Genomic DNA, 13,513 nt, shown 5'->3' on the forward strand with positions numbered 1-13,513 from the left:
ACCATATTTTATATCATATCTAACCGAGTGGGCCAAATAGTTATAGGTTAAACATAGCCCTTTGACAAAAAACTTATTTCCAACCGAGAGGACCAAAAGACCATATGCCAAACATAACTGCTCAATAATTTATTATTGTAATTGAATTAATATGATTAATTAAATTAAATTACCATATTAAAATAAGATTTTTTGACATATTTTGAGTGTCACTTGCTACAATAACGAATAAAGCGCGGTATTGTTGCACCTGCCACAAAGTCAAGCTTGACATTCTACCGCTTGAGGGCTGGCTGGCTGGCTGGTTGAAAATGGCCAGCCCGCTGGCCTGATTTGAGAGGTTTGGCCCGGTGAGGCCCACAAGTCCTTTGGCCTAGCTTTCAGTTAGAGACAGTTTTCGCTTCATTCCAAACTATTTTTAGCCCTATGACCCTTTGGCCAAGTTGGTTGGAGATGGCCTTAGATGTGTTGATCGTCTTTGAGATATCAGAGGTTCTATGTGATTGAATACTTCATCCTCCTCCATAGGCGCCACTGTTGAGAGGGTTACTTGCCTCATGCAAACATTGTGAATTGCAAGTAATGAATTATTCTGATGATGAGGTTTATTTTTGAACTCATTATGTTTTAAGTTTGAACAATTTTCCCTCTCTTTGATGTATATATTAGTGTAAAATATTGTTCGTATTAAAAAAATAAAAAAACTTAAAATGAGACATTCTCCCTCATATATAAGATGATCAGGTGTGAGATTAATACTTTTAATGAGTGACTCAATTAACTATTTTCATTTCTTATGCGTTCAAAATTAGACAAATTCTTTGCATACATTAAAAATAAATAAATATATAAAGGCCAGTCTTGAATTTTTTTGGTGCCCGGAGCAAATACTCAAAATGTGTCTTTTTCCAATACAACATAAATTACAAAGAAATATTTATAAAGGGCTAGAACCCAGTCGAAGCTGGGGGTCTAGGCCCTCACGCCTATATTATATTATTTGAAAAAAAAAAAAAAACATACAACAGGAAGGACATAGTACCGAAACCCTGACAATCAAAAGCAAAATCATATACAACCACTCCAAGCAGTCAACATGGCCATACATATTGAATCCAAAAGGTTGACGACCCATTCGCTGCATATAATGTACAGAAGATAACAAATTTTGAAGTGATATGCTCCAAGTATGATATTGGGCAGAAAAGAGCGGCGGCTCCAACCACTTCTTCAGCTATATCCGGCTGGGTGAGAGCAGCTAAAGATATGCTCCAAGTACGATATTGGACAGAAGAGCGGCAGCCTAACCAATTCTGCTATATCCGGCTGGATGAGAGCTGCTAAATACATGATTGTTCCCTAATAACATGAATAAATTGAGTCAACACCAAAAGTAGCAGCAAGGGAAGGAGATTTGAAGTAGATGAAGAGGTGTAATATCTGTGAATGTCCAACAACAAAGACGTTGGAGCTTGTTGAATATATGCAGCGCATCATTTTCTGATAGATCAAATCGAGCCAATTCCTGCCAACTCCAATCCCAAAAATCCTACAGTAAAGCATAAATCTTATTCTTTTCTGATAAAGATGTGTCCCTGACTCCAACGTGTTTGACGAACATTTTGTACCCATACATCAAAACCTTCATCTGCTGGAGAATTTAAGAACCATGCATCACCTGGTTAAGATCAAGAAAAGCCAGTAACCAATTTCAATTGAGTTTGAAGAACATTAGAGCCCAATTTAAAATGTATCCCATGGATGTTCATCACTTTACACAATAGTTAGTTTCAAGAAAGGAAATTTCAACGCAACCTGAAAACTTCGGATCAGGGGGCACCAAATAGCGAGCTATACATTCAAATTTTGAAATAATCAACTCAGTAGGACCAATATGTTGAAAAAAGCTGGAAGGAGCTGTGAAAGTAAGGCTTTTCACTAATCAGGCGTCCAGAGAATCAATATTTCACTCACGGATCAGTTAGGGGGAACACCCCGCACCAAAGCAATCTCATTAGTACTTCACATCTCAAGCCAAACAGAAATTGCAGTAACAAACACGACGTCTATTAGTCCTTCACATATCAAATCCAGTAAGTACCTATCTTTCGTCTGAATCTGGAAAACAAGCAGCAGTGGATTTAACAAGCTGGGTATCTCAAAGTTACTCACTTTAATCACAATTTAACAATTAACATATAAATGGGCATTTTTTTTAGTGAAATGTTAGTATAGTACTCACTGTGTTGCTCGGAGCAAGAGAACCCAGAAAGCTCAATGAGCTGCGCACAGAGGGACTGCAGTGGTGAAACTGCGACCGATTCTGTAAAATTCAGTCCAGTTTTGGGTGATTTCTGCAGCAATTTCGGATGTCTAGAGGCTGATAAGGAAAGCTGGGACGGAAGGGCACAGGTCTGGAAGAAAGGCTCTGGTCACCGCTGTCATGATTCGCGAAGGAAGAAGTGCCCCAAAACAATTTCGGTCCTGGACAGGTGCACTGTTTGCACTGGACCAGGGCCGGCCCTGAATCGCGATAACGTCCTTCTCCAAACAGTATAATACAGATGCTGGAAATATCTACCAGAACCATTCAATTCTAGCGTCTACAGCTTTAGCATTAGTTGGTACAAGGGACATTCTTCCAAAGAGGGAGATGAAATCATTGAGGCTCTTATTTATTTCTCCTCTTGATGTGCCTTTTTAGACTGCTAATTCCAGACGATACAATCTCATGCATCTTCCCTGGAAAAGTGTGTGCCACACATCAAGATCAAATTATTCCAACAAAAGTTAACTTAAAAATCAAACTCGTTAGCGGAATAAATGGTGCACAAAGGGATTTAAAATCTTGACATGTGTATTTTTGGCAGATTTTATGTGAGCATGCAACTAAAACTGGCATCACTATAAATGGTGCACAAAGATTGGCGGAAAAACATAAAGGGAAGCAATCACAATGCAAAATGTACGAAGTAATCTGTCCACATATTGGGAAAACTTTTAACAGTTTTGAGTTGTAACTTCTCCATTGTATTAGTTAAGGCAAGACGGTGTCAACTATGCAGTTTGCTGATGATTCATACGACAAGCAATTGAAAATCCCATCATTATACCCCACATACACCAAAAAAGCAAGTCATTTACACAAATTCAGAAGGTTCATCCACTGTAATTTGCAGATATAGAAATGTTAAGATTAAGGGAAATACAAAGTACCTTTCACCCAAATTGGAGGAGCACCGGTGGCATTAGCAAGTTAGCAACGGGAATTGACATACCAATATCTTCACAGTTTCTGCACAAGCACAAATCAAAAGAATCCGGCGGTGGAGTTATGTTCCTCTCCTTGGAAAATGCCACCTCTTGGGATTTCAAAATATGCGGCCGCGGCTAGCCGTCTGACCACGCCAATTCAACCAAAAGCCACCGCAACGCAGCATAGTGTCCGATTGATTGCTTCAAAAAAGAGCTTCGTATCCATGAGTTTATCGGCACAGAGTACCCAAAACCCCTGAAAATTATTTCTTTATTCAGATAATAAAATTTCCCAAATTTCAAATTTTAATTCCGAAACAAAAATAGGATTTGAATTTTGATCACCTAGAAATTGGGGTGTTGGGGTGGAGAGGGACTCAGCCAACACGGCGATATGCGTCCTGTAGAGGGTCATACAAATACAAATTACAGAGCGTGTTGGGACGATGTACAAGGCTTTTGCAGTCTCTCAGATATAAATACCGAAGCTCCGTAAGGCGTTCAATCCAGGGGGAAAGCTCTTTGATAGATGTTCCATCCAAGAAAAGATTTCTTAATCCTTCCATATTTTCTTCAATGCTTGGAAACACCTCAAATTTTGTACAACCGGAAAGAAAGAGAGAGACAAGGGACTTGAGCTGACAAATGCTGCTTGGAAGACTCTTAAGTTCCTTGCAATCTTTTAGGTTCAAATAATTCAATCCCGTGAGATTTTTAATTGACGAGGGCAGTTCTTTAATTCTTGACCCGGATAAATGAAGCTCTTCTAACCCCTCAATACCTTCTGAAATCGATGGAAACATCTCAAGACTGGAGCAACCATAAAGATTAAAGGTTTTCAGACATTTCATATGAATGCAGCTTGGAAGACTCTCAAGTTCCTTGCAATCTTTTAGGTTCAAATGACTCAACCCCGTGAGATTATTAATTGACATGGGCAGTTCTTTAATTTTTGAACAGGATAAATTAAGCTCTTCTAACTCCTCCATACCTTCTGAAATCTTTGGAAACATCTCAAGACTGGAGCAGCCAGAAAGATGAAAGGTTTTGAGAGATCTCATACGAATTTTGCTGGGTAGCATCTTAAGTTTCTTGCAATTTGATAGGTTCAAATGACTCAACCCTGTGAGATTATTAATTGACGGGGGGACTTCTTTAATTCTTGACCCGGATAAATCAAGCTCTTCTAACCCCTCAATCACTTCCGAAATCTCTGGAAACATCTCAAGACTGGAGCAGCCAGAAAGATGAAAGGTTTTGAGAGATCTCATACGAATTTTGCTGGGTAGCATCTTAAGTTCGTTGCAATTTGATAGGTTCAAATGACTCAACCGTGTGAGATAATTAATTGACGGGGGCAGTTCTTTAATTCCTGATCTGGATAAATCAAGGTCTTCTAACCCCTCAATCACTTCTGAAATCTCTGGTAACATCTCAAGACTGGAGCAGTCAGAAAGATTAAAGGTTTTGAGAGATCTCATACAAATTTTGCTGGGTAGAATCTTAAGTTTCATGCACAATTTTAGATCCAATAAAACAAGGTTTGTAAGAGTCGAAATAGACGGGTGAACCTCAACTAAGCTTGTACAACATTGAAGAATTAGCCTCTCAAGATTTGGCACATTTGTGAAGTCAGGGGTTTCCTTAAGGTATACACAAGCACTTAAATTGATGAATTTCAACGTTTTCAGCGTCTGTTAAAACATTCAAGAAAACCTGCATTACTTAATAAGACATCTAACTCAAAACCCAAACATTTAAAAGAAATAAATACATGTAATGATTGTACGTACCTGGGTTCCTTCCCAAAGTCGGTCAATGAGACTAAATTGCATGTCAAGTTCAACAAGATTTTTGAATTGAAAGTTGGATGGCAAAGACTTGAGAGGGAAACCAAACCAGGAGAGATACCTCAAGTTAAGTAACTTAAGGGTCCCAGTCAGGTGATGATTGCAGTAAGCACGTTTAAAAATGTAGTCACGGAACTTGAGTAGTCTTGGTTGAGACATACTTAAAGATGTAGTCCTTATGACTGATCTTAAGCAATCATATTTATAAGTGTAGCCCTTATGATTGACCTTGAGTAGTCTTAGTTGAGTCATACTAACAAAAGCTTCAGCATTTAAGCAATTCCAGTCTGAGAATGAGAAATCCACGATTATGCTTTCAACTGCTTTTGTAGCCTGTGTAAATCAAAGTAAAGGAAAATACAGAGAACCTTAGTTTAGATTATGAAATTAATGCTTGTTTCTTAAGAAGCCGTTTGATAATCATTTCGTTTTCAGTTTAATTGTTTTCAATCTTCAATTATTAAAACAATGAAAACTAAAAATTAAAAATTGAAAGCAAAAATGGTTATCAAATGGGCCTAAGAAATTGATTTTGGTCAAAAGTTGAAGCTTTCTACTAACAATTGCATATGAAAAAGACTTCTCACCGTATTTTGAGTTAGCACGTGATGAACATCTTCATAACTCCACAACCTACTTCGTCTCCCAGGCTCTTTGATAGATTCTTGGCGGACGATTTCTCGACCCATTTCCTCTAATGAATCATGCATCTCCAGTTCCCCCTCCTCTGGGACAGTTATGAGAGCTCGATCGATTAGAACTCTTATTCCTGTATGAGGATGGAAACCACAACTGTCCAGAATTCGGGTTGCACAGTCTTTCTTCATCCCTTTAAAGAAACATGCAATATCTAGAAAGATATCTTTCTCTGTGTCATCTAATCCATCGAAGCTTGTTTTAAGCACATCATGAATTCCCCTTTGCGGGATTTTCCTTATTTTTTCTAACTCATCTTCCCACTCACGTATAGTTTTTTTACGAAGAAAAGCTCCCAAGACTTTGAGTGCTAAAGGCAGACCTTGAGCATATTTTACGACACGATTAGAGAGATCATCATAATCTCTGGTGGGTTGGTTTTTTCCGAAGGCATGCTGCCTAAAGAGTTTCAGAGCTCCAGAATCACTCAAAATCTTGGGATTATATATCACATCAGCTATGCTTAGTAATTGCGAATCTCTAGTTGTTAAAATAATTCTGCTTCCACCACCAAAGGAATGTGGCTCTTCAAGTAAAGCTTCAATTTGTTCTAATTTATCCACATCATCAACAACAATAAGAACTTTTCTCTGACCAAGGCTTTTTAACATCACCTGAAAACCTTTACTCGATATGTGAGAACTCCCCACCTTGTTGTCTGAGATACTCAATAGAAGTTGTGCCTGCATATGTAGTTTGCCATGCTTCATGAAACCTTCCTTGAAATTTTCAAGAAAGCAAGAAGCTTCAAATCGACCAGCGATTTTATTATAAACAGCTCTAACGATGGTTGTTTTGCCTAAACCACCCATACCCCATATTCCAACAACTCGAACATTATTCGTTTCACCTCCGGGAGGATATAATAATGAAAGCATTTCATGCATGTGAGAATCCATGTCAACCAAGCCATTATCTTCGCTTGATGTTGATGAGATGTCGATCAATTTCCGATAAACATCTTCTACAATTTCCTCAATAAGGACCACATCATTCCTGTCAAATTAAAAAAAAACAATATAATAACACCACCAAGTAACAATTAATGGGTCTTTTTCATCTGTTAGTTTTCAAAAAAATAGAAATTAAAATAAAAAACTAAATATTTATCAAATTACCCCTAAACGTTACAAAAATCCCAAAAATTAATAGGAAACTAAAACAAATTAGAATTTACTCATATTTTCGCGAATCCCAGCCGGATAAACTGGTGGCAGTTGTAAGAGCGGATCTCCAGCCCTGAACCTCTTCCATTTCAGCGTTAGAATCACGATCGTGCTGAGCAAAAGCTTCCTCGAATTTTCTCTTGAGTTTACGAACGTCAGACGGATCAACTTCATAGAAAATGGGGAGTACAATCTGGTTATTGGTATCCTTGCATTCCAAGATTTGCACGAGTTCTTTCAAGCACCAAGTGGAAGAGGCATAGTCTTGAGAGAAAACTACAATCGAAAGCCTTGACTCTCGAATCGCTGTCAGGAGCTCGGAAAGGTCGTCGCCTTTTCTGAGCTTTTCGGCATCCATGAAGGCGTTGATTGGTTTCTTAACCAGAGCGTTGTAGAGATGGCTGACGAAGCCCTTGCGAGTGTCTTCCCCTCTGAAATTGATGAACACTTCGTATTTCCAACCAAGGCCAGACGAAGAAGAAGCAGCAGCCATTAATCGATCGCACCTGGTCAGCGATGATCGAGCAGCTAAGACTAAGAGAATAGTAAGTACAGAGATACTCAAATAGATCTACAAATTGGATCACCGGAAATTGGTCTGATCGATACCAAGTCAATGAGTCAATGCAAAAGGACAAAAGGGAAAAGGGGAATTGTGCTTTATGTGTTTTCACGTCTCCTTCGGGGAAATTTCGGTGTGAAAGGAATCTCGTGCTTTTGATTTTTTAATCCAAGAAAATGCGAATAAAGGGGTTAAAGTAGTAATTGAGAAAAATAGTTTAGAGGAAGGATGGTATCTCCATTTATTCTCTCTCAATCTTCCAGCATGCGATTTAATCATGATTAAAGCTTAAACTTAATCTTAGGTCGTATTATTTAGGTCTAATCGGATTATAAGTTCTCGTTGTGATATTGTAATTGGAAGATTAAAAAAAATTATAATTTAAGCGTCTGTGGTGAAGTCTGTTAGGAATTAAACCTAAAATTAAAAATTTCGTTAACTTCATTAATTGTTAGCACATGAGGCTCACAAATAAAACTAAAAATATAAAGTTAGTCTCACATGTAATCTCTACGTGCTAACAATTACTTGAGAATTTCATTTTAGCCTAATATGTGTGGCTCACGTGCTAATATTTAACAGAGTGTTGACGAAATTTTCAATTTTGAACATAAATCCTAATAGACTTCACTACATAAACTTAAATCTTAATTTAACTATCTTCTAATTATCTTATTACGATATGAATTATTAATCAAATTAAACTTATTATTTATTTTACAAATACGTAACTAAATCACACAGTGTTGAATGGAAGGCAGCACCCCAAATGATGAAAAGCGGGAGCACCGAAAGCCAGAGGAGGATTCTTTACCCTCCTAATCTCTCTACCCTTCCATAGTTTTCTATTTGAACGGTCACAGTTAAGTCACGTCAGTATCTTATATTGATTTTTTTTTTATAGAGATAATAAAACAAAAAACAATATGGGAAAGAAATGAATGGAAATAAAGGGTAGAGAATCCACTTTCCCAAAAGCTATCTCCGTTTCTTTGTTGAGTGGACAGCTGTCTCTTTGTCTTCTTTTGGCTGATAGCTCCTACTGGCCGGCCTATTTTCCACAGCTGGTTATAGGACTCGATTGCCATATAAGAAGTGTTATGTTGTAATTCAATATCGATGGAAATCCAACAAGATTTTTTCGAACTTTTGTGATGATTTTAGGTATTCGTTTATTATATATTATGTAATTATTTTTTATCAAATATTATTAATTTTAAATTAAAAAATGTAAAATAATTTTTTACCGCATAATATACGATGAACGGATACAATTCACAGATCTTCGAAATCCTCACAAAGAGGATCCATAAGGGATATGGATTCAATGGAAATAGGAAACATGAAAGAAAAACTCATGGTACTGTTCATTTTAACAAAAAATCATATTTTTACACTAAAAAGTTAATTATGGTATTATTCATTTTATCCTTTATTTTATCTTTATGGTTAAAACTTAAAATTTTCAAGTCATTTTTATTAGTTTTCCTATGGAAATAAGCTAATTTTGAATCAAATAACATTACTTTATTTTGTGAGTAAATGAATTTAAATCAAACAACATTCATTTATTATGTAACTAATTAATTTTGTATGTATTATCATATATATTAGGCACATTTTATTACACGTGATTTTGTAAAAAAATTTAAAAAGTTACAATATTAACAATATATCAACACTATTTATGTTAATTATAAATAGGTCAACCATATATTGTGATACTTAAATTCATTTAAAATCAACAAAAATTACAAAATTTGCCACTACAGCTGGCATCCTCGTCAACTAACACACTCTTGCTCATAAATTTTATAATTGGAATAAGTCATACGAATCAAATATTGCAATGTAGTGTCTATTTTCTTATTCTGTTTTTTACATTTGGATTCAGAAACTGCATTGTAGTGTCCATTTACTGGTTTCGTTTTTTCCATCACTCACATGCCTCCCGCATGTTCCTTTGTACATTTGGACTCAGACACTGCAATGCAATGTCTGTTTCCTGGTTCTAGTTTTTCTTTTTGGATTTAGACACTGCATTGCAGTGTATGTTTCCTAGTTCTATTTTTTTCATCACCCACATGTCTCCTACACTTCACACTTCATGCAACTCCTGATTTTTACATTTAAATTCAGACACTGTAATGCAGTGTCCATTTCCTAGCTCTGATTTTTACATTTAAATCTATATTAGGTTCTTTTCTATGCCTTGAAGACAATAACTTTATATTTTTCTTGCATTGAATGCCAAAACAATGATCACAAACTGATCAGAAACGATCCAAGCCAGTTTGCAATCTTTGTTATTAAAAATAAAAATAAAAAAGTAAAAACAGAAAGTAAAGAGCTAGAAATAATAGTAAAAACTGAAGGTAAACTGCTTGTAAATACTCGTAAAGTGTTAACCAAAATGACAATAAATTGCAAGAAAAGGTAATAACTTGAAAGTAATTGATAAATACAAGCAATCAGGCATAGTTTCAACCTATTCAGGCAAGTTTGGATGCCAGGCGAGCAAAGTTTTGCAAGTACAAGACATGTTTTGAGAAGTAAACTTTAATGCATGAAATCAATAATACAAAGAAAGCAGCTGAGCCATAAATACAGAGGAATGTTTGAACTACAAAGGGAGTATGTGAAGAGTAGGTTGCAAAGCTTTTTAGAAGTCTTTTTTGTATGTTGAGTTGGGTGTCCTTTTTTCAACCTTTTTGCTGCCTTTTATAGAACCGCCGTTTTCTTCTAGAGTAAGCCTTTCCTCCTCAGTTCATTCTCTATGGTGCAAGTAGCTGATATGATATGTTGTCAAAGAATGAGTTCCTACTTGAATACTTGAGCTTTGGATACCCTTCAAACGTATCATCGTTGGCGCATTCATCATAGAAACTCCAGCTTCGTACTATCATAAACACCATACATTTGCTATGTATTACGAAATTTTCCTTTCATCTTTTGCTTTTTCTCATCAAAAAATTAAGGTTGAACTCAGCAGGCTTTGTGGTTCGAAAATCTAATGGAATCTTTGAGAGAAGGGTGAGATTGTTAACTTTGGGTTAACGGAGAGTTGACAAAAATGTTAATTTTGGGCTTGAATCCTAACGAACTTCATCACAAGGGTTTAAATCTGATTTTTTTTTTCACCACGGGGGTAATCTTATGTTTATCCTATCATCACGGGAACCATTAATCCAATTTAGCCACTAAATTATATTGCATCAAATGAACGAATATATTTTTTTGTATTGACAATGATAGATATAACCGTTAACAGATGGAGAATCCGTTATCCGGTGGGTATGGTTATGGATAATTACGATGATTAATTTGCGGTTATGGATATAATTAATTTTTATGATAATTGGGATGGATATAACATTTTTGTCCCAAAACCGAATCGTTGTCATCCCTATCACTACCACATGTTTGTTTGATACTTTTCCAAAGTGAGACTCTCCATAAACACTCTCTGCTATCTCATGTTTTTGGTACAATACTTTATAATGTTTGCACGAAAATTATGCTAAAAACATTTGATGACAAAGAATTCATTGATAGTTCCACTTATGAAAGAGTCTCCATAAAATTTCTCATTTGTATATATGATGAGTAATGTTAGGAAGACTAAATTTGAATACAAAACTAGTAAATTAAATGATGTGTCACAAATAAAATGAGCACGTTTATCAACGTTTAAGTAATAAACTAATCATTAACTTCCACATTCCTTAGTTTCTAAAATTTTATCTCTAAATCTAATCTCCTAATATTACCTTGAATGAAATCACTCTAATTTTGAGATTAGGAGTGTCAGCAAGATTCTCTCGCCATCGCAATTCCAGCAGGATTGATTGGCAACTGCCATTAACTTTAATTGATTATATCATTACACTTCTCTTTGGGCTTTTGCCCTTTTTATTTATTATTTACTTCAAATAAATAAATAAAGTTAACCTCGGTATACTATGTTTATTTTATTACACAAATCGAAAGAAATTCAAAAGAAGAAGCAACCCGCTAGCAAGGAAAAGGTGGTGTGAACATCAGAGCCAAAGTCAATGATGGATGAAGCCGATCCGAATTGAGGGACTTGGAGGGAAACAGGGGTAAAGGTGGAAGAAAATAGGGGGAAAAGATGGAAGATGGAAGGAAAGACGGGGAAAAAGTGGAAAGTAGGTGGAAGGAAGGAGGAATCGGAGAAAGAGGAAAAAACCAAAACTCCACCTCTGTATACTATATATATGTCTATTCTATTACATAAATGAATTCAAGGGAAATCAATTCTTACAAGAAGCTTAACATAATCTGCCAGGATGGATTCGAGACTGTCTGAGGCTTCTAAAACAGGAGATTGCACCAGTTGATGGCAGAGAATCCACTTCTGCTCCATAACCTTGCCCTAACTTCCATCGAGAACCCGCTACATGTTAAACACGTAGAAATATAGTTAAAGTATAAATGTGATTGTAATCCTAATTATATTGTATTCCTAACTTGTAGGGATAATATCTTGCTGTGCAAGGAATATAATTGTATATATTCTTATTCACATATCAATGAAATATACTTTTTAGCCCATATATCTTCTTCTACATGGTATACAAGTTTCAAAACCCTAGCTTTTCTTTAAATTTTTTTTTGGGCAACCTTCTTTTTGCAAACAATTCTCCCAAAGCAACGCCCCCCCCCCCCGCCCCCCCTCTTCCAACTCAACCATGAACTCGCCACCATCTCCCAAGGTACTTCCTCCGTCTCCGCCTATTTCATTCGCCTCAAAGGCCTTTGAGACGAACTTTCCTCGTACAACGAACATTGCACCTGTTCTTGTGGCACAAAGAATAACCGGCAACAACTTATGCAATTCCTCATGGGGCCTAACGAGTCTTTTGCTACTGTTCGGGATCAAATCCTTTTGATGAACCCTCTTGCCACTGTTTGCCAAGCTTGGTCCTTGGTTTCTCATGCTAAAAAATAGTGTTTGTTGGGCTCCTTCTGTTCTGCAGACCAACCTACAGCCATGGCGGTTCGTGGATCTTCCCGTGCTTCCTCCAACCGTCCTCATTTCCACTGCATCTATTACAACTATGACTTTCACAACCTCGAAAATTGCCATAAACTTCACGGTTATCTTATTGGTCATCATCTCCATGGACAATCGTGGAGGCCACCCCGTCGCTCCTCCACGTCCACTGCATCTGCTGGTTCTTCACGCAGCAATGGCGCTGCCAATCCTGCTCGTAACACTAACAATGCTAGTCCTCAGCCCAACAACAGCCCTCAGGCCCGTAATTCTACAATACTTCCTTTAGCTCATCACGTGCAAGGCCAGCCCACTTTGCATGATGTGCAGGTTGCGATGCCACACCTCTCAGCTGAACAACATTCTTGTGCCCTTGCTAGCCTAAGAGACACCGCAGACTCTTCTTCGTCTCTTCAGGCCCATGCCGTTTTCAGTGATGGCTTCCAAAGGTTTATTACCCGTAGTTTCTCGTCATGGTCAATTGATCCTTGACAGCTGAGCTACAGATCATATTACTTATTCCGCTTCATGTTTGGTTAATACTTCTGCTTTGCATTTGCCACCTGTTTCTTTGCCTAGTGGTGCTACTGCTCCAATTACTTTAACTGGCACTCTTCGTTTAAATTCCTCAGTTAAATTGAAAGATGTTTTATGTGTCCCTAATTTTAAAGTGGACATTTTATCAGTTGGTAAGCTTACAGATGGATTATCGTGTTCCGTAACATTCCTTCATTCTTGGTGTGTTTTGTAGGACTTGGTTTTAAAGGCGATGATTGATGTGGGTAAGCGACGTGGCAATCTATATTACCTTGTGGCCCTTGCCTCCTCTATCCCCACCCCTCAACCTCTATGCAACATCATCACCATCTTGTCCTCCTTATGGCATAGGCGCCTTGGTCACCCTTCCTCTACTCGTTTGCAAGCTTTAGCTTCTAGTTTTCTTAATTGTTCTTTTGATTCTAGCCAG

At 37.1% G+C, this 13,513-nt stretch overlaps 1 protein-coding gene across 2 annotated transcripts; it reads right to left on the reverse strand.

The window, feature by feature from the left end:
- Nucleotides 1-893: 893 nt before the first annotated feature.
- LOC137733673 (disease resistance protein RPV1-like) lies at nt 894-7,593 on the reverse strand. Of its 2 annotated transcripts, XM_068472824.1 has the most exons (8): nt 6,979-7,593; nt 5,693-6,797; nt 5,049-5,438; nt 3,601-4,949; nt 3,217-3,511; nt 2,243-2,742; nt 1,816-2,118; nt 895-1,678 (listed from the first exon to the last, which is right to left on the reverse strand). In XM_068472824.1, the coding sequence occupies exons 1-4, from the start codon at nt 7,458-7,460 to the stop codon at nt 3,633-3,635; spliced, it is 3,294 nt and encodes a 1,097-aa protein (XP_068328925.1). In that variant the 5' UTR covers nt 7,461-7,593; the 3' UTR covers nt 895-1,678; nt 1,816-2,118; nt 2,243-2,742; nt 3,217-3,511; nt 3,601-3,632. The 2 variants fall into 2 exon arrangements, with proteins under 2 accessions (XP_068328926.1, XP_068328925.1); XM_068472825.1 differs by lacking the exon at nt 1,816-2,118 and having other exon boundaries at nt 894-1,678.
- Nucleotides 7,594-13,513: the final 5,920 nt, after the last annotated feature.

This window comes from Pyrus communis, chromosome 5 (assembly GCF_963583255.1).
Source record: "Pyrus communis chromosome 5, drPyrComm1.1, whole genome shotgun sequence".
NCBI classification, from domain to species: Eukaryota; Viridiplantae; Streptophyta; class Magnoliopsida; order Rosales; family Rosaceae; genus Pyrus; species Pyrus communis.